This window comes from Vitis vinifera, chromosome 5, assembly GCF_030704535.1.
Source record: "Vitis vinifera cultivar Pinot Noir 40024 chromosome 5, ASM3070453v1".
NCBI lineage: Eukaryota > Viridiplantae > Streptophyta > Magnoliopsida > Vitales > Vitaceae > Vitis > Vitis vinifera.
This window is the reverse complement of record NC_081809.1, coordinates 16468238-16487367: the sequence shown is the minus strand read 5'-3', so window position 1 is coordinate 16487367 and position 19130 is coordinate 16468238. Positions and strand designations below refer to the sequence as shown.

Here is a 19130-nt window from a genome sequence, read left to right as displayed (position 1 = left end):
TACATGCGGTAGAATTTTAGTTTTAATTTGAAATTGTGGATTTATTTAATTTAGTTTTTTATTCAAATTAAGCAATTTTTATGGTGTTTTGTTCTTTGAATAAAAATTCATAAGAAAAGTTTAAATCTATTTTTTTTTCTTGAAATGACGAGAAAAAAAAAGAATAAAAATAAAATATATTTTTAAGTCACTAATTCATAGTAAATTCATTTCTAATCCCAATTGCATAAATATAAATAATTGAATTTCTGTTCAAGGTAATAGTTACCAAAAATTTCAAACAATAAATTTGATTTTATTTAATATGAGAAATTTGATTTAAATATATCATAAGTTGAAAATGAAAGAAGAAAAACAGACTCTTAATTAAGATAAAATGTAAAAAATAAAAAATAAAATCACTTTTTTTTTTTATTAAAACAAAATTATCTTTATACAAATGTGATAAGTTAGAAAACAAATACATCTAAAGATGCTAGTCTTAAAGCAACTTGCTTTTTAAGACTTTTTAAGTAAAAAAAAACAAACAAGTTCTTAGTATGAACATATTTTCAAACAAAGTAGTAATCAATTTCATCATACTTTTCCTTAGAGTGAGGCACAAGGTTAGTAGCTAAAGTTGTTATGTCAAGAATGTCGCAAATAACCCTAGAGTTGTGAGCATACTTTCCCTTGGAGTGAGGCACAAGGTTAGTAGCTGAAGTTGTTATGTCAAGAATGTCACAAAATAACACTAGAGTTGTGAGTAAAAGAGGACATTAAGCTCCAAGACATCTGATGAAATCCACAAAGCTTATTACCAACATTGGTTAATGCATAATATTCAAATTTAGTGCTTCATTTGGAAACCACCTTCATTTGGAAGACATGGAAGTGGATGGAAGCTTAGCATAAGCCATTTAAACTTTTTCAAAAAGATAAGGAATTCATTTGGCTTGATTCAAATGTAAAAAGGAGCCACATGAAGTCACCTAAATGTCCAAAAAGTAGTAAACACGCCAACCTCTTTTAAGGAAAATTTTGAATTCATATTAGTAATAAGTTGTCATAAGGATTAAGTTACTACCAATAATAAGGATGTTATCCACATATATTACCATTATAATAAAGAAACATATATTTTTCTAGTTTGGAACTCTGAAAACTCTATTCCAACAAGGATCTGCTTAACTTGGTGAACCAAACTCTTAGGACTTGTTTGAAACCATACAAGGCTTTGTGTTGTGAGTGGCAAGTGGTGGTAATAAAGCCACAATGTTGTTTCTGAGTAAAACATTTGTTTAACTACCAAATTTTCTAACAATTTAAGTTTGTAAGATTTAGACCCATAATGTATATCTTGTACTCTAACACCCTCCCTTACATTTAGCCTTCATTTTTGGGCTTACACACGGACTTAATAAATTGAGTAAATAAACATGTGATGGTGAGGTGTCAACACATAACCTCCTACAAAACAAGACTTCGATACCATGTTAGACTACCAATTTTCTTAAAAGCTTAAACTTGTAGGCTTTGGATCCATAATATATATCATGCACTCTAAAAACATCATACTTAACCTACATAGCTTAAATGCTATTAATATCTTTTACAACTTATTTATAAGTGGAAGACTCATTGTATGTGTGTTAAGTGGAAACTCATAATATTTATCTGGCCTGGATGCTGCCATATGATTCTTCCTCTTATCACTAGCACAAATCATGCGCAAAGTTTGTTACGTACACATCATGTCTAACCTGAAATTAATATATATATATATATATCTTTATAGTAGAGCGATAATATTTCAGTCACCAATAATGCAAAACTTTTCATGCCAATAGATTCAAATAGCTGCACTCTCTTGAGGCAAATTATGCACATTATAGGGCATGGTCTGTACATCAAGGGCCATCCTATGGTTGGCCAAAGGCCTCAAAACTGCAAAGTTGCACAAAAACAAACCCCACAATCTCTTTAGAAAGAGAACAATATAATAATTAATTTCATGGGAGAGCATACATACAACAGACAGATTTTTGGAGCGCGTCCACAGTGAACACACAGCTGTGCACCATATGAATGAAGGTCACTAATGCATGCATCCCATTGGAGGCCTTCAATCAAATATCTCCTGGGCTTCAATTATACTATGCTGACTGAAAAAGAAAGCCAAATAGGTTAGGCAGTATAAGGGGAAAAACATAAAAGCAAGAGACAGTTAGGCTTACTGATCATCCTTCGCAACTCTATAGTATTTTTCTGCATGCTGACGTTGACCAATTAGCTGAGCAAATCTCTCATCATGAGTAATAACTATTAGTTGAAAATTCTCCTGCCCTTTTCTATCCTCCATGATTCTGGTGAAGATGGGGAGAAAAAGAGATGGTTGAATGCAGATTACCACTGCAATGGGCTTTAAAATGGAGATAGGAAATGCTCATACCTCAATAAAGCGGCTGCAAGACTCTCAGCATTTGGGCCATCTAAGTTTGTGGTTGGTTCATCCAATGCTAGTATTCCACAATTAAGGCAAAAAGTCTCGGCCAATGCCAACCTTATGATTAGTGAAGCAAGGACCTGAAACCAATGTAGAAGTTCTCATTTGCCTTTAGAAAAGGAAAAGGGTTATCGGATAAATAATGCATTCAAACAATTCCAGACCTTCTGACCAGCACTACACCTTCCTCTCATTTCTAACTCTGCATCACCAGTCTGCATAAGAACCTGCACAAAAATATCCTATAAAACAAAAAGGAAAAACCAAAAAAGGGAAATACTAAAAAAGAAAGAACTTTTCTTCCATACCTTGTAGCTGTAAGATCGAGTCCCAGCACCTTCAGAATCTGAATGAATTCTAATGCAGTCTATATCTTGCCCCCTGTATGTTTGCTGCCACAGCTCTCTTATAATTTTATTTATTTCCTCCATTTTCATTGTATGGAAACGCATGAGTGCTCTAAAAGAAAATGATTCAGCAAGGAGATCACTTAGATGCATAGTAGGAGTGTACAGTTCAAAGCTTTACTAAAGTGACACTAATCAGAGCAACTAGCTCTTTCTTAACCAGTGTGTGTCTGTTGGGGTTACGAGAGGAGGAACAACTAGCATAACTATGTTTTCATTTTCTTTTTTCTTTTTACAATTTTTTCCCCAATTTTCAGTATATATTGAGGATAATAGTACACTTATTCAACAAACATTACAGCAGTGAAATGCAAAATACAATGGGCTTGAAAGTAATGGTTTAATGAACCACAAACAAAAGCAATCATAATGGGGACCTTCCCTCTGTTGTTGTGTACATGTCATCCAAGCATCTTTGTTATTCTTTTTATGCATAGCAGACCATTCATCAATTCATTTAAAACACTACTGGAGCTTCTATAAGAATAATGATTCATTCAATCTATTATTTTTCAACCACCAGAGAAAGGTGTGCAAAAAGTTCTCTTTTTTCTTCAGTACAGAATGCTTGAAAATCAAGAAATATGTCCATAAACTGACTGTAGCTGTGATATGATATTATGATGGATGAGCAAATACGAGAAATAAATCAAACACTCCTAACAAGAAAAAGATGGCATTGATTGAAAATGGATGACAGGAAGTTTTTGGTATGGGTATGAGAGGTAGACCCATCATTGAAACAATGGGAGAGTCATTTGATTCAAAGTTAAAGGCATTGCAAAGATAAATGCTTTAAAATGAACATGGGTAACAGCAGTGGGAGAAAGAAAACACAGCCTATGATTTACAGTACACCCTAGATAGAGCTTTTGTAGCCATCTGAAGTAGTTAGGATATTTTAGACTTCTTTGAGTTGACTTTTGCGCAAAAACATGCATTCCAACGAGTCACACATCAATTTATTTTGAGATATATTGCATTATATAGAAAATAAAGGATGAATTGAAGAAGAATTTCAGCCCTTTAAACTACAACAAGATATATAGTTAACAAAACTAAATATCAAAATATATATGCAGAGCTCACTTGTCAAGTGCATTGTAGTATCTGTCAAGGTCCTTGTTTGCCATCTCAGTTGTCTGTCACAAAATTTAAAGTAAATATTTCATAGGATGAACAGAAAAGGCTAAACCATTCAAGAAATTAAAAAAATGCTGTACCTTTAGCTGAATTAGCTGATCACAGTACCGTTTGTCAATGTCCTTGTACTGTGTTTGTTTAAGATCAATCTTATGTTTTGAAATATTGCTCTGGTAAACAGATGTTGTTCCATGACACCTGTTTAACTGCAAAATCAAACATGTATAATGTAATAGTTCTTTGCATGAAAATGAAGTGGTGGGCTCCAAATGAAGAAAATCAGAAACACAAACCCAACCCCGCCCCCCCCCCCCCCCCCTCCCCCCCCCCCCCCCAAAAAAATTTTTTTTTTTTACATATAATACACAAGCACAACAAAAGAATAAGGAATATTTGGTCCCAAAATTAAATGATGCTAATACGAATCACAATGTCAAAAAAAGACAATAAAATCCTCTGTTGAAGTTCAACAGGCCAGGCTGGAACCGTGTAAATAAGATGTAAATATTTAATTTAGCCTTATCCCTGATTTATAGGGTTTGTTTTCTATCTTTTCTAGGGATCAGTATCCCAGTGATGTAGGGATTTAGTTGACTGTTGTTAGCCTATATATTTTCCCTTGTACGTTGGTAAATTAATCAATAACATTCCCATCTTTTCACATGGTATCAGAGCCAACTTTGGCTCCTTTCTTTTCAGCCTTCATCGCTGAATATATTTTTCTCCATGTGTTTGCTGTCTCATACATTGAAACTGCCGCAGTACCCAATCTTCCTGTGTTTTTTCTATCCAAACCAGAGTTCCTTGAAGCCATATATTATCTATTTATTTTAGCCTTCATTGCCAATTGCAAAGTTTTTCTTTCAGCCCAAAAATTCTCCTGTTTGCCTTATTTTCTTTGGCCTTCATTACCCCGAGTTTTTTCTCTCTTTTCACTCACAACATCATCATGTCTGATGCAACTGAGGTGTCCAATATGTCAAAGATTCAAGTGACAGAGACACCAAGCATAGTTTCAGCCAGAGATTTGCAGAATATTCAACCAAATTATCGGTTGAATGGAAAAAACTACTTGAAGTGGTCTCAATTTGTTTGAACCTTTCTAAAAGGGAAGGGCAAATTGAGTCATCTCCTTGGCAAGGATCCGAAACTTGGGGATCCGAAGTTCGATGCCTGGGATGAAGTTGACTGACTCTATGGTAATGTCATGACTATGGAATCTGATGATGCCTGAAGTAAGTGATACCCGCATGTTCTTGGAGACAACGAAGGATATTTGGGACATGTAGAAAAACATATTCAAAGGTTCATGATGATGCCCAAATCTACGATATCAAGTCCAGAATCTCAACTACTAAACAGGGTAATTGCTCTATTACTGAATACTCCAATATCTTGCACAACTTGTGGCAAGAATTGGATCATTATCAATGTATAGAGATGAAATGTAGTGAAGATGCTACCATTCTTAAGAAATTTATGGAGAAAGACAGAATTTATACTTTTCTTGCCGGATTAAATGCTGAATTTGACATTGTTAGAGTCCAAGTTCTTGGAAAAGAAGACCTTCCATCATTGAATGAAACTATTGGAATAATCCAAGGAGAGGAAAGTAGGAGGAGGGTCATGTTAGAACCTCAACCAGTGGAGAGTTCTGCAATGGTGCTAAGAGGCGCTAATGCAAGGAGTGGTGGAGCAGATCACCAGCCGAGCACCTATTGTAGTGGAGTGACAAATGAAAGTAGCTGGTCAGAGGTCAAAGACTGGACACAAAGATCCAGTGGTGTGTACTTATTGCAAAAAACCACGACATACTAGGGAAAAATGTTGGAAACTTCATGGTAGGTCCTCAAACTTTCAAAATGCCCAAACAAACAGCAAAAACTGGACAACAAAGAATGGACCAGCAAAGGGACAAGGACAATCACATGTAACCAAAATGAAACCAAGAGAAGAAACAAACTCTTTTCAGGACTACGCTGAGCTTGATAGAGTAGAGATTGAAAAGCTGAAATTTTTTCTGGGAACTCTAGAGAAACCTACAGGTTCAAGTACTTGTTCCTTGGCTTTTTCAGGTAATATATCTCAATCATTTACTCTAGTGTCTCAAATATATCCACAACATGATCTTGGATAATTAATTCCGGAGCCACAGATCATATGACTAAGTCTTCCCATGATTTTCTCTCTTACAGTCCTTGCCCTAGTAATAAAAACATATCTACAACAGATGGTATTTTGAGTACAGTAGCTGGTCAGGAAGATGTTATCAATTCGAAATTTGTTTTAAAGAATGTTTTGCATGTGCCTAAATTGTCCATGAATCTTGTGTTAATTCATAAACTATCAAAGGATTTGAATTGTACTATGACCTTTTCTTCTACACATTGTGAATTTCAGGACCAGGGCATGGGGAACATGATAGGACTTGCTAGAGGGAGGAATGGACTCTACTACCTTGAATTCGATGGGCAAAGTAGCAATAGGAATAAGTTTTCTTTTTCATTCCTTTATGAGTCATCTCTTTCAAATAAAAACAAAATTTGGTTGTATCATCTTCGTCTTGGTCATCCATCATTCAATGTTCTTAAAATTTTATTTCCAGATTTTTTTTATAAGGGATTGATACGGGAATATTTCATTGTGATGTTTGTGAGCTTGCAAAACACAAACACACTTCTTTTCTAATAAGTAATAAAAGAATGTCATCTCCTTTCTCTCTTATCCATACTGATGTTTGGGGACCTTCTACTGTTCCAAATGTTTTTGGGGCTCATTGGTTTGTTTTGTTTATTGATGACTGTACTCGTGTATCATGGTTTTTTTTTTTGTTAAAACAAAAATCTAATGTTAGCTCTACCTTCCAAAGACTTTTTCACATGATTAAAAATCAATTTGGGGTAGAACTTAACGAGGGTTCAATCAAATAATGCTAGGGACCATTTTAATCAAACTTTGTCACCATTTTTATAAGCAAAAGGAGTAATTCATGAGTCTTCATGTGTTAACACACCACAGCAAAATGGGGTGGCAGAAAAGAAGAATGGTCATCTTCCAGCAATTACTCGTGCCCTTCTCTTTCAAAAAAATGTTCCAAAAAATTATTGTGGAGAAGTTTTAACTACTGCTCATTTTATAAACATATTACCTTCTCAAGTCCTTGATCACAAAACTCCTACGCAAGTCCTAGAATCAGAACCAAACCTTAGTGCTGATGATAGAACTAAAGGTATTGATATAATTTCTAACTCTGAAGCTTATGAAAGAGATGTCTTTGATCCCAAGCCAAGAGATGATTATGATCTTCCTATTGCTATTAGAAAGGGTGTGAGAAAGTGTACCCGACGTCCTTTATACTCATTATCTCACTTTGTGTCTTATGAGAAGTTATCTGACAGTCATAAAAACTTTCTTATTCATCTAAACACTATAACCATCTCAAAAACAGCTCCTGAATCATTGGGTTAGAAAGAGTGGAAAGAAGCTATGAGAGTTAAGATGAAGGCCCTTGAAAACAATAAAACATGTGAATTGGTTGAGCTACCAAAGGAAAAAAAACCGGTGGGATGTAAATGAGTCTTTACTATGAAGTATAAGGCAAATGGATCGATTGAAAGGTTTAAGGCTAGGTTGGTCGCTAAAGGATACTCAAATCTATGGAATAGATTATCTTGAAACCTTTTCATTAGTTGCCAAGATGAAAACTGTGAGGATTTTGTTGTCTCTAACTATCAGCCGTGGGTGGAGTATGCAACAATATGATGTTAAGAATACCTTCTTACATGGTGATCTTGATGAAGAAATCTACATGGAAGTTCCTCTAGGTTTTGAGTCAGAAAGTAACAAAGTGTGTAAATTGAAAAAGGGACTTTATGAGTTGAAACAATCCCTTATAGCTTGGTTTGGATTATTTGCCAAAGTTATGAAAGCTCTAAAATATAAGCAAGGTCAAGGTGATCACACATTGTTTGTTAAACATTCAGCTTCAAGGGAAGTTACTGCCTTGTTGGTTTATGTAGATGATGTAGTTGTAACAGGAGATGATTTGAAAGGTAGAGAAGCTTTGAGAAAATGTCTAGTTCAAGAATTTGAAATAAAGGAACTCAACAGGTTGAAATACTTTCTTGGCATTGAAGTTGCTCACTCCCGACATGGGATTTTTAAATCTCAACAAAAGTATGTGTTGGATTTGCTAGGTGAAACAAGGAAATTTGGGTGTAAAACCAGTGGAAACTCCTATTGAGCAAAATCACAAGCTTTGTGAAGCTGCTGAAGACACAGCGGTGGATAGAGAGTCCTATCAATGGGTAGTCAGTAGATTGATTTATCTCTCACATACAAGACCACACATAGCCTATGCAGTAGGAGTGGTGAGTCAGTATCTCAAGGGAACTTTGGGAAAAGGAATATTATTCAAGAAAGGAGAAAAGTTGACTCTAGAAGCCTACACAGATGTAGACTATGCAAGATCTATTGATAATAGAAGATCAACATAGGGCTATTATACTTTTCTTGGTGGAAACCTTGTAACTTGGAGAAGCAAAAAATAGAATGTAGTTGCAAGTTCAAGAACAGAAGCTAAATTCAGGGCAATGGTATTAGGAGTTTGTGAACTTTTGTGGCTAAAAATCATCTTAGAAGATCTAAAGGCTGCATGGGAAGGACCTATGAAACTTTATTGTGATAACAAGTTAACAATCAACATTTCACACAATCCCGTGCAACATAATCAAATCAAACACATCAAAGTTGATAGACATTTCATAAAAGAGAAGTTGGATAGTGGATTGATCTACATGTCATTTGTATCTACTAGCAATCAAGTTGTCGATGTGCTAACCAAAGGATTAATTTTTTGAACTATTGTTGGCAAGCTGGGAATGGATGATATCCACTTGCTGGCTTAAGGGGGAGTATCAAAATTGACTAAGCCAGGCTAGAATCATTTAAATAAGATGACTGAGATTAGTTAGGAAAGTTGTAAATATTTAATTTAATTAATTAGCCTTATCCTTGATTTATAAGGATTGTTTAGTTAGTCTTATCCTTAATTTATAAGAATTGTTTTCTATCTTTCTAGGGATCAGTATCCTAGTTTTGTAGGGATTTAGTTGACCGTTGTTAGCCTATATATTTTCCCTTGTACGTTGGTAAATTAATCAATAACATTCCCATCTTTTCACATCCTCCTCTTTGACAAGGACCAAAAATCACAGAAAGCTTTTATATTATTAATGACTAGGCATGTCATGTTTAAATTGCTACAACCTCTATCAATGATCATGGTACATAACCTCCCTTAGCAAGAGACGCATATGGAAAATGTTAATACGTTGTTGATCTTCTTTTGTTTTCACCTTTAGGAAAGCTAAAAAACATCACACTATATGGCCTTCCATGTGTCTATAGGTGGTTGTTCAGTTCTATAAAGTCAATTCTCAATATTATGCCACCATAGACGTGCTACTTTTTTCAACTTTGTCTTCACAAAATGAGCTTTCTATTTTTGGGCATAGTGTACCAATCAAAGTAATCTTCCATTAACATAATCTAATCAAGAAAAGCTGCTAAATTTAATTTTCCATACAATTCAACAACTTCAAGGCATACTCGTCACATCATCATCTTGCTCAAAGATTTTAAAATTCTCTACACCAACACTTGGATGAATGTTTTTTATTTTGCCACTTCTTAGGTTTCCCATCATAAAATTGCCTTATTCTTCACGTGGTCTACTAGGTGATTGTTTGAATTGATGGCATGCAATTTTATCTTTGTTTGGTTGTTTCTTCTTTTCTAATAAATTCATAAACTCATTAATTTGCTATTTAGTTGTATTATAACATCTTGATGGGATTGTTGTGTTGTGGAAATTTCCTCTAAGCGTATTGTAGCAGCATCTTGATTATTAGAAGTATGTTTTGAACTCATGCATGCATAGGTTGCTCTACTCCTTAATTGCATATGCCTTCAAGCCAAGCACCTTAGACTCTAATATCAAAAGTTGATGTAGGATAATCCTAAGAGGGCTGCCTACAATCATAGAATGTGGGCTAAGGATTCAACAATTGAGGAAATAAGAAGAAAAATGAAATAGAATTCTAGCAACAAGAAGAATGAAAAAAGATAAAAGATGATGGTGAAAAAGGGATAAGAAACCTTAGAGTCTCACTAAGGCTTTCTAGGAATCTTACCTAGGATAAGGAAAAAAAATCAATGGAGTCTCACCATTGAAGAATGCAACACATGTAAAAGGAACTAATATTATTTAATCATGTGGAAATCCGTGAATGGTGATTTGTAGGATATTGTGGGAAAGATTGAAGCCCCAATTGTGACAGATATTGTGGTGATTTATGTGATTTTATTTTTTTTTTTCCATATTTGTATTTTTTCCATTTTATTTGCTCTCTGTGTATATGTTAAATAGGGACCCGATTATGTAAACATACACAATTTTGAATGAATTTCTGAGTGATTCTCAGTTTCTTCAAATCACATTCCCTTGCTTTACATCCATTAGCCTTATTTATAGGCTTCTCTAAGAAATCCAAATTCCACTAGGATATTACTAACCTATTATGACTTAATTCTAATTCTCCTATTATGATTCTAACAATTAGCTATCCCTAATTTAACTTCAAAAAATACTAATCCTATTTTAATTCCAAATTTCTTTGCTTCACTTTCTTGAATATACTTTAAGAGACTTTCCCCGCCATGGAATCTCTAACATCAAAGAGATTACCTAATTTAGCTTCATCCAACCACTTCTCTTATCACCCTTAGTATCACCAGGAATGTGGTTTTTTTTTTGTTTTGCTACAATTTAGACAGCTTAATAAACTATCCTTCTAGATTGATTCTCACCTCCATGAGATTGACCTGGTTTTACCTCTATATTTCTTATTCAAACCTAAGTACTTCTCCAACTAAAGAGTCTTCCTTCAAGGGCTCAAGCAACCAACCTACTTCATCCTTCTCAAACCCAATGAAAAGTACCTCTTTAGTTTCGCTTAGTAATGGATATCCAAGTGCCTCTAACCTCAGTTCATATTAGATTATAGTGGAACCCTAGATCAGCAAACTAGGAAGCCAATAATCTAGCCAAGAAAGAAGCTATTTTTCTTGTTATATTTTCTGCCTCATCTCCTTCCCTCCTCCAACCCTCTCCTCCCTTCTCTCTCCATCAATTAAAGTTTTGCTTTAAACAAGCCCTCATTACTATAGTAGTGGTTTTCTAAATATCGATTTTTATTTTATAAGAATATACTAGGATCCCACTAAGTTTGAAAACATGAGAAGTTCTAAGAAATAGTTCCTGGGATTGATCAATAAACACCACCAATGGATCTTTCTCTCTTTCTCAATGTAATATTCATCAAAAGTATTGACATATTCTCCAATCAAGATCATTTCTAACAATATGATCTCCTAAATACCAATCTTCAGTATGCTCCTCAAACAGAATCTCTACTGAAAAGAGGCAAGTTCATCTTGATATTTAGCTAAATATTGTAAGCTTTCCAACTTTGTCTTTTTTAAAGATTCCTTTCCTAGTAGCTTTGAGGCATGAAATCTTCAAAGAGAGGTGGATATAAGTGAAGATCTAAAATATCATCTAGGCAATTGAAATTTAGCAAGCTGGCCAACACAAACTGGTGGTTTGAGTTGTATAAGTCACAATCAGTCAAGCTCAGCTCTCATGTTAATAGCTTTCCTGAAGGGGATGGGCCTAGTTTGGAATGATTCTGTGTACAGTGAAGTTCCATTCATCATGCGCAAGAAAAGGACAAGAAACCCTCCCTTAATAAATTATTGAATTGTGAGGCATATGAAAAGTCAAAATATCCTCTCAAGCTTGGTAATTATATTTTACATGCATGAACATAAACATCGTTCAATTGAATTACATATGATGTTTTCAATATTAACCAAGCTCAGGTAGGGCTAGGTTACACTTACACAAGCCCTCAACCAGAGTGCAGCCAACATTAGCTCAGGTTGGGAACTTGGGATTTTTCCACTAAATTACAAATCACATGGCTTAAAATTTGATCCAAGTTTACCCATTGATATCACTAAGCTTTGGTGGAATCAAGTAAAACCAACCCAAGTTGGAAACCTACAAAAGTGTTACCGTTTCAACAAAGAAGCAGGGGTATTTTCCTGAATAAAACATGCTTAAATAACCTTTTTCTCATAAGAAACAAATCTTCATTAGCAGAGAGAACGTTGTTTTGTTTTCAGGTTAAAATATGCCATAACCACATAATGAAACATGAGAATAACAAGCCACAACTCATAAAAATAAAATCCACCATAAACCCCAAATATACCGACTTAATTCTATGCCAAAATCTCAGGATTTAATTCGCTTCCATCGTAGGAAAGATATCAATTAACATATCATTAATAAACAATCTAAGATGAGAAGCCAAGCACGCAAAGGTGTCTCTATGCATACAAACCTCTGAAAGAAGTCTCTCTCTTTCTTGCGATAGCTTTCCAAGATCAACTTCAACAGCAGAAACCCCACCAATCTTCAATATCCTGTCTTCCAGCAATTCAATCTCAATGGTAAGTTTATCTACTTCAGCCTTTGTCTTCCTATAATTCAAATTGTCCTCAATATTTCGCTTTAATTGGTCTTGATTCCGCATCAAATCTTTGCTTTTATTTAGTTCAGTTAAAATTTCCTGCTTCCTGGCATCACAACTTTGAAGTTGAGACTCTGATAAAGATTGCTTTTCTTTAAGTTCCTTCAACCTCTCCCCTTTCTTTGAATCATAATACCTGGCAGAACAAGACTAACGGTCAAGATAATGGCATGAAAACTTATATATCAGCCATCAGGCACACAAAAACGTACTCTTTAATCTTAGAAGTAACTTTAAGGAGTGCCTCAACTTCCTGTTGATAATTTCTCTTTTGTTCAGCCTGTTGCTCATATTCAAAATCAAGCTTTGCTTTCAAATCATTGTAGTCACTTAGTAATTTCTCTTTCTCCTTTGATAAAGGTCCAAGAGCCTCTGCCAAATGCTGAAAGTTCCAAGCACATCAATACTAAGAAGTTATTTTAAGTGGAAACAGCATAAGAAAAAAGTTAAAGCAAAGTAAAGCTACATGTTCTTGGTTATTTAAGGTATTGTTCCTAGGAGCAGAGTACAAAAAAATAAGGTGTATTAGGAAAAAGTCTTTCTTGAATAAGTGCAGACAGTACCACCTACTTAATAGAACTTACCGAAATAGAAATGAAAGAGAAAATAAACTGACAAACTAAGTATTTGCAAGGTTTATAAACTTCTAAATGACATTTAATTACTTCGGAGCCTTGTGACTCAATGCAATATCAAACCTCACAATCTTCCAACATTATATTACATCCAGAGAAAACTTTCTGAACCTATGCAAGTGAACAGGATGTGTAGCCACAAGAATCATTTTACAGAACTCTTCAACAACTTAAACATTTTTGCACAAAGAAAGCACAACTAGGAGCACTTATCAAGTTTGCAGGAGCAACCCTGTGAACTTAATCACACAACATAAAATATTGATAGGCTGGCCATACTCAATGTTACCAGGACACCTGAACCTTAAACAATAAGTTTTCTACAGTGAAAAGGCCAACATGCATACAAATACTTAAAAAGCAGTTGGTGCACGGTTTCTAGTAAGCTGAGATGCTTCAAGCCAATTTGACTTCTTGACAAGTTGGTTAAAACCACACATCCACACAGATAATAGCACTTGAAATTTTTTCGTAAACAGGTTTCCGGAATTGAAACCTTATTTTTCACCATGTTTTCTCCAATATAGTTCCTTGGCTTTCAACAAATAAGGAATTTTCTTTGAGTGGTGGTTTTCTCCCCTATATGTCCATATTTGTAATTAAAAGTAGAAAAACATAAACATATATATATTTTCTGATCCACTAAATCCCTAACAAAGAGGATACTCTTGATAGATCCTTTTACTAATTATCTACAGCGCAACATGAGAGTGCAAACGAGAGAGAGAGAGAGAGAGAGAGAGACCCTAATATGTTTCTCACATGGCAGGGATTCCTTGCGCGTTGGCATTATGTCTTCCAGATGAGAAAAGATTCAACATCTGGTTGGGAAGTGGGGTATTGGGGCCACTTGGACATCAAGAGAGTTTGACCAATAAGTGAACTCTTCGGCTGAGTAGAGAGCTTGGAAAACAGGTTTTTCTTGGAGATTTCATGCCACCATGAATTTTATCTTCTATCAATTGTTTGTACTCATTTTTTATTGTAGTAGGTGTAGTATGAGAGTTGTTGGGTGTTTCCTGTTTCATGGTAGCTTTTCCTTTTTTCTTCTGCTTTGACAAATCTCTCACACTTGATATAATTCCTGCCTTCTCATTTTTTATTCTTTTTAAAAAAATTGAACTAGGGAGCAAAATTACCTGTCAGGACTACCAAGTTTGCAATAAACATATCTAATTGACATCATATTATTGCTTTCACAATTACCATCGGCATGCAAAGTAAACCATTAGATAAAAACAAATTAGACAAGTAAGAACATTGGCTATCTTGAATGAACAGACAACCTTCTCATGAAGGTCTACTTGACTTTTTTCCTCAACCAAACGATCAAGCTCTTCTTCAGCCTTTTTAACATCCCGCAATGTATTAGCTGCTTTCACCTTCTCTTCCCTTAGAGTGTGCCACCGTATTTGAATATTTGATAGATCATTTTCCATGTACCTTTGCTCATCCCTTAACTTCTCCAGATCATTATGCAAATTATCCCTGGTTGCCAAGCAGATGACAGAATGATAAAAACAAAATAAAAAACTAAAGACAAGATAGAAAGGAAAAAAGTATTGCCAATAACTATTGAAAATTTGAAAAAAAAAAAAAAAAAAAGGTCCAAGTCACAGCTTGCAAAATGCACATTATCTAAGAATAGAAATCAGTGGTTAAGTAGGAGATTCTGTACTTTGTGTTCTGCAAAGTATTCAGCTCCAACTGAATTTCTTCCATAGATCTGACACCTTGCCCTCGAAAATCAAGTTTATACTCTAAGTCATCAACTTGCTTTTGCCAAGTTTGAATTTCCTGGAAGAGCCTGTCAGCAGTTTCCACAGGTTGCATCAAGGCCTCAACTGAGTCTTTATCAGTCTTCACTTGAGCTAAAACACCCAACACCTGCATGAAAAATAATTCTTTCAGGTATCAAAACTAAAAGAAAATAATGAACGATTAAAGCTAAATCAAACAAAAGCACAAAAAACCTAAGTCCTTTAAGAAATCCTGAGCCTCATTCCAAGAATGACCACCACAAAACTTCCAAGGCATGAGAAGTAGCAAAGCAAAGGAGAAAAAGAAAGAAGAGAATGAGAACAATACACTCCTAGTTTTTTGAATATGCAATGTTGAGCTTCAACATAGTATAAGACAATAATTCTACAGTGACTTGGACACCCCATAACACTAGCACTAGAAAAATATTAGCTCACAAGCTGAATCACTACTACTTACGGTTTGCTAGATTTTTTTTCTCCATTTTATTCAATTTTGAGCAACTTCTTATATCAGATCATAGCCTTGATCTTTTATAGACCATCCTCTTGTCCTTATAGCACCTTCAACTTGAACTTTTTCACTACTTAATGTTAAAATCATTGGTCTTTGATGCACATGATCTACTTAGTTGACATCCTCCATCTTGTCCTCAATTATTCAATTTCTAAGTTCTCGTAAATACATTGATTCCTTATCCTTCACTTTTTGGTAGTTTTCTATACTAGTTATGCATATGTGGTTGCTTGAACTATAATGTTTTTACCTTGAAGTACCATCGATCTTGTAGCTATGCCACAAACCTTCAAGTTTGATAGGTGCTAGTCAGTCCTTAGAACCTATTACTTGGGCATCTTGTTGTCAAATTACAATAATTTACTCAAATCTGATTTATTGTCCTATTATATCAGTCTTATTTGTTGTACAACCATTTTTGCGAAGGATCAATATACAACTGATATAAAAAGACAGGAACTCAGGCTTGCTCAAGATGTAGATGTACTATGACAGAAATTTTTGACTCTCAAATTATTATCACACTATTCACAGTTTTATTGGATCTATTCATCAAGTCAATTAATCTAGTTGACATTCCCTAAAAACACCAGATTCTCTCTAGGGATGCCATTATATTCCTTTTCTAACTCAAGTTAAAAAATAACATACGCAAATTTCTCAAATTCACAAGATTCCTAAACTTGAGCTCTGACATCTGCTTTCATTTGAACACCTTTTTTTAGCAGTCTCTGTTCCAGTTTTAATTACACAGAACAAGTGAAAAACTCCAAAACAGACGAACTAATTGTGTTTACCACTAATGATAACCCCACACAAGTATTCCAATAATCTAGAAAGATGCTATGTCATTATTAAACTAAATAATAGTTAAATAAACTTAACAAAGCCCTTGACCAAGACTACATTTTTCGTGTTTAAGAACCACTTTCTTTTTACACAACCAATCCAAACTCAAAGAACCATAAGAGAGTTGCTTTAGAAAAGAATCAATTAGAAAACTTTTACCTACATGATATGATATAGGACAACCTAACATAGTTGTCTCCAATCACATAAAGTGGGCTAAGGCCTCACCCCTTCAGGATTTAAAGAGAGGAACAATGAATTATCATATAGTGGAGACAAGAAAGTAAAACTAAGAAAAAGAAGAGAAGACAAAGAAGAAAAGATAGGAAAACCTTGAAGTCACTGAGGACTTCTAGGAGTCTCACCTAAACACAAAACAATAGAGTCTCAATATTGAAATGAGGTGAGGTGTAAGCCTCAACTTAAACAAACAAATAAACAAATAAATAAATAAATAATAAAAAATTTTCAAAAAGTATAAAAAAATTAATAAAATCACATGAAAATTGAATAATAAGAAAGCCATAGAATTCATAATAACAAAATTAATCATATGTCATTTTAAATAGTTTCTAATTTAATTCCCCTTTTTCTCTTCTAAAATCAAACTCTTTTTCATGCTTCATCAGTCCAACACTATCAACAGTAGGATCCTTCAAAGAAAAATAATCATATTCAATTGTTCATATCCTCCCCATTAATGTCAATGTCTCCCCATTCTTCTTCTTCATCCATCAATTGCAGGGGTTTTTACTTATCTATCAATGGTAAGATGATTCTATATGAGTTTAGCCACTAGAGAACCAACAATTTCCCTATTTCTTCTATTCAATCTTCCTTTTCCCCTCCATTTTAAAGGGTTAATTGGAAGTCAATTAAGCCCATATTTTGTAAAAGATTTAACCCAAGCTTAGACCCAAGAAAAAACTTATAAAATTTATACTAGAAGCCCACAAAAGCATAGAATCATTAAAACTCATTGAATACTAAGGCTTAAGCTTCATATAAAATATTACACCAAAAGCCCACAAAAGTCCCAAACCCATTAAAACCCTTTGAATCTTTAATGCTAATTTAGAAAGTGTTGCTTTGAGGGAAGCCTCAATAGCCTTTTAACTATTTCACTCTACCATCTTTTCATAGCAATTAGTCTTATTTATAAACTTCAGAAAACCATGAAAACTTAATGAAACCATAAAAAGAAGAAGTGTAACCTATATAATAACTTATTAGGACCCTCAATTCTTTCATAAAACTTTTAAATCTTCTAAATAATGGAAGTAAAAAGACAACAGAAAATTTCTTTTTAGAATTTAAGAATTTATAAAACTTCTTATAACAAGAGGTAATAAGAGTCTCTACTAATGAAGTCTTTTTGAATTAAAAAAAGAACTCAAATAGAATGACACTTCTAGAAAATAGAAAGTTTAGAAATAAAAAATAAGGAGAAGTTTCTAATAGAATAACTGCCCACATTCACTCAAATATCAACTATTTACCAATCATGACTCTGAAGAACCTAAAAATATGTAAAATGTTCTCTTTCTTCATTATAAAGAAGGATAAGAAATCCTTAACAAGAATAATAATAATAGCAGCAGTAGTAGTAGTAGCAGTAATATAAATAATAATTAGAAGAACATAACTCAAGAGGGGAGTGGGTGGGTGTGGTAAAAATGGACCAAACCAAAGCATAAGCAAAACAGGCTACATAGGTAAAGAAAGTAATGAAAATGTTCCAAGCCAAAAAGATAGAACCTAACTCAAGGGAGGTAAAAAATCCCACAAAATAGATGCTAATTTTCTAGCTTCTTGTTAGGCTAAACCATCTGCAATATGATTTTCTAACAATGCAGCGTAGGAAAAATAGCAACCTAAGTCACTAGCACTAGAAATAGTTGCAATTTGAGCGAACACAATTTGATGGGAAATAAATATTAAAAAAGTTCATTAAAATGCTAATTACTATATTGCTTGACAGGAAATAAATATTTAAAAAGTTTATTTTTTAAAAATATTTATTAAAAAGTTTTCCAAGTGATGAAATTCTATGCATCCAGTATTACATGGAATGTTAACCATTCATGTCATCATCAAGCCTCACATAATAGTAGATGATAGGTTCTATCACAAGTTGAGTGGAAAAAGACAGTGTTACAAATAAGACTCAAATTTTTAAGTTAAGTATGAGAAATGAAATAGAAGCCACCTGCATTTCAGTAACAGCAATACAGCCAGCAAGGGACAATTACTTAATTTTAATTATAATCAAGAGAAAATAAATATGGTGAATAAGAAACTAACTAACAGCTTCAGTATAAAAGGTCTACTGTCTACTGCAATGAATGGCAAAAACCAAGATTTTCTAAAGCAAAATGTACCAGAAGTGATAATTACATCATCAAGGGCCTGAGATTTCTGATCCAATTCTTCAGTGAGCTCATTTAAATTTTTCTCTGCAAGAGGGATTGTTTCTTTTCCAATTTTGACATATTCTTCATATACCATACGAAGTTTATCCAACTGCAGGAATAGTGACTCGGCACTGGATGACTCAACAGCCAACACTTTCATATGCTCTGCCGAACTTGCAGCCTTCACTCTTTGCTGTGATGTACAAGACATATTAACCATTCTAGTGATAAATACAGGAAGCAAGGAAATACCTAACATT

General features: G+C 34.1%; 1 protein-coding gene across 2 annotated transcripts in view; it reads right to left on the bottom strand.

Moving 5' to 3' along the window:
• Positions 1-1803: 1803 nt before the first annotated feature.
• LOC100243413 (DNA repair protein RAD50) overlaps positions 1804-19130 on the bottom strand; it is a 79019-nt gene continuing 61692 nt past the window's right edge. For both annotated transcript variants that reach the window (XM_002266629.5, XM_059736992.1), the window contains 12 exons: positions 18854-19063; positions 15009-15217; positions 14617-14818; positions 12908-13077; positions 12507-12831; positions 4116-4241; positions 3982-4034; positions 2794-2944; positions 2650-2712; positions 2432-2565; positions 2217-2345; positions 1804-2144 (listed from right to left, as the gene is read on the bottom strand). In XM_002266629.5, the coding sequence (XP_002266665.4) occupies positions 2105-2144; positions 2217-2345; positions 2432-2565; positions 2650-2712; positions 2794-2944; positions 3982-4034; positions 4116-4241; positions 12507-12831; positions 12908-13077; positions 14617-14818; positions 15009-15217; positions 18854-19063 (1812 nt within the window). In that variant the 3' untranslated portion in view covers positions 1804-2104. The remainder of the gene's footprint in view (positions 2145-2216; positions 2346-2431; positions 2566-2649; positions 2713-2793; positions 2945-3981; positions 4035-4115; positions 4242-12506; positions 12832-12907; positions 13078-14616; positions 14819-15008; positions 15218-18853; positions 19064-19130) is intronic.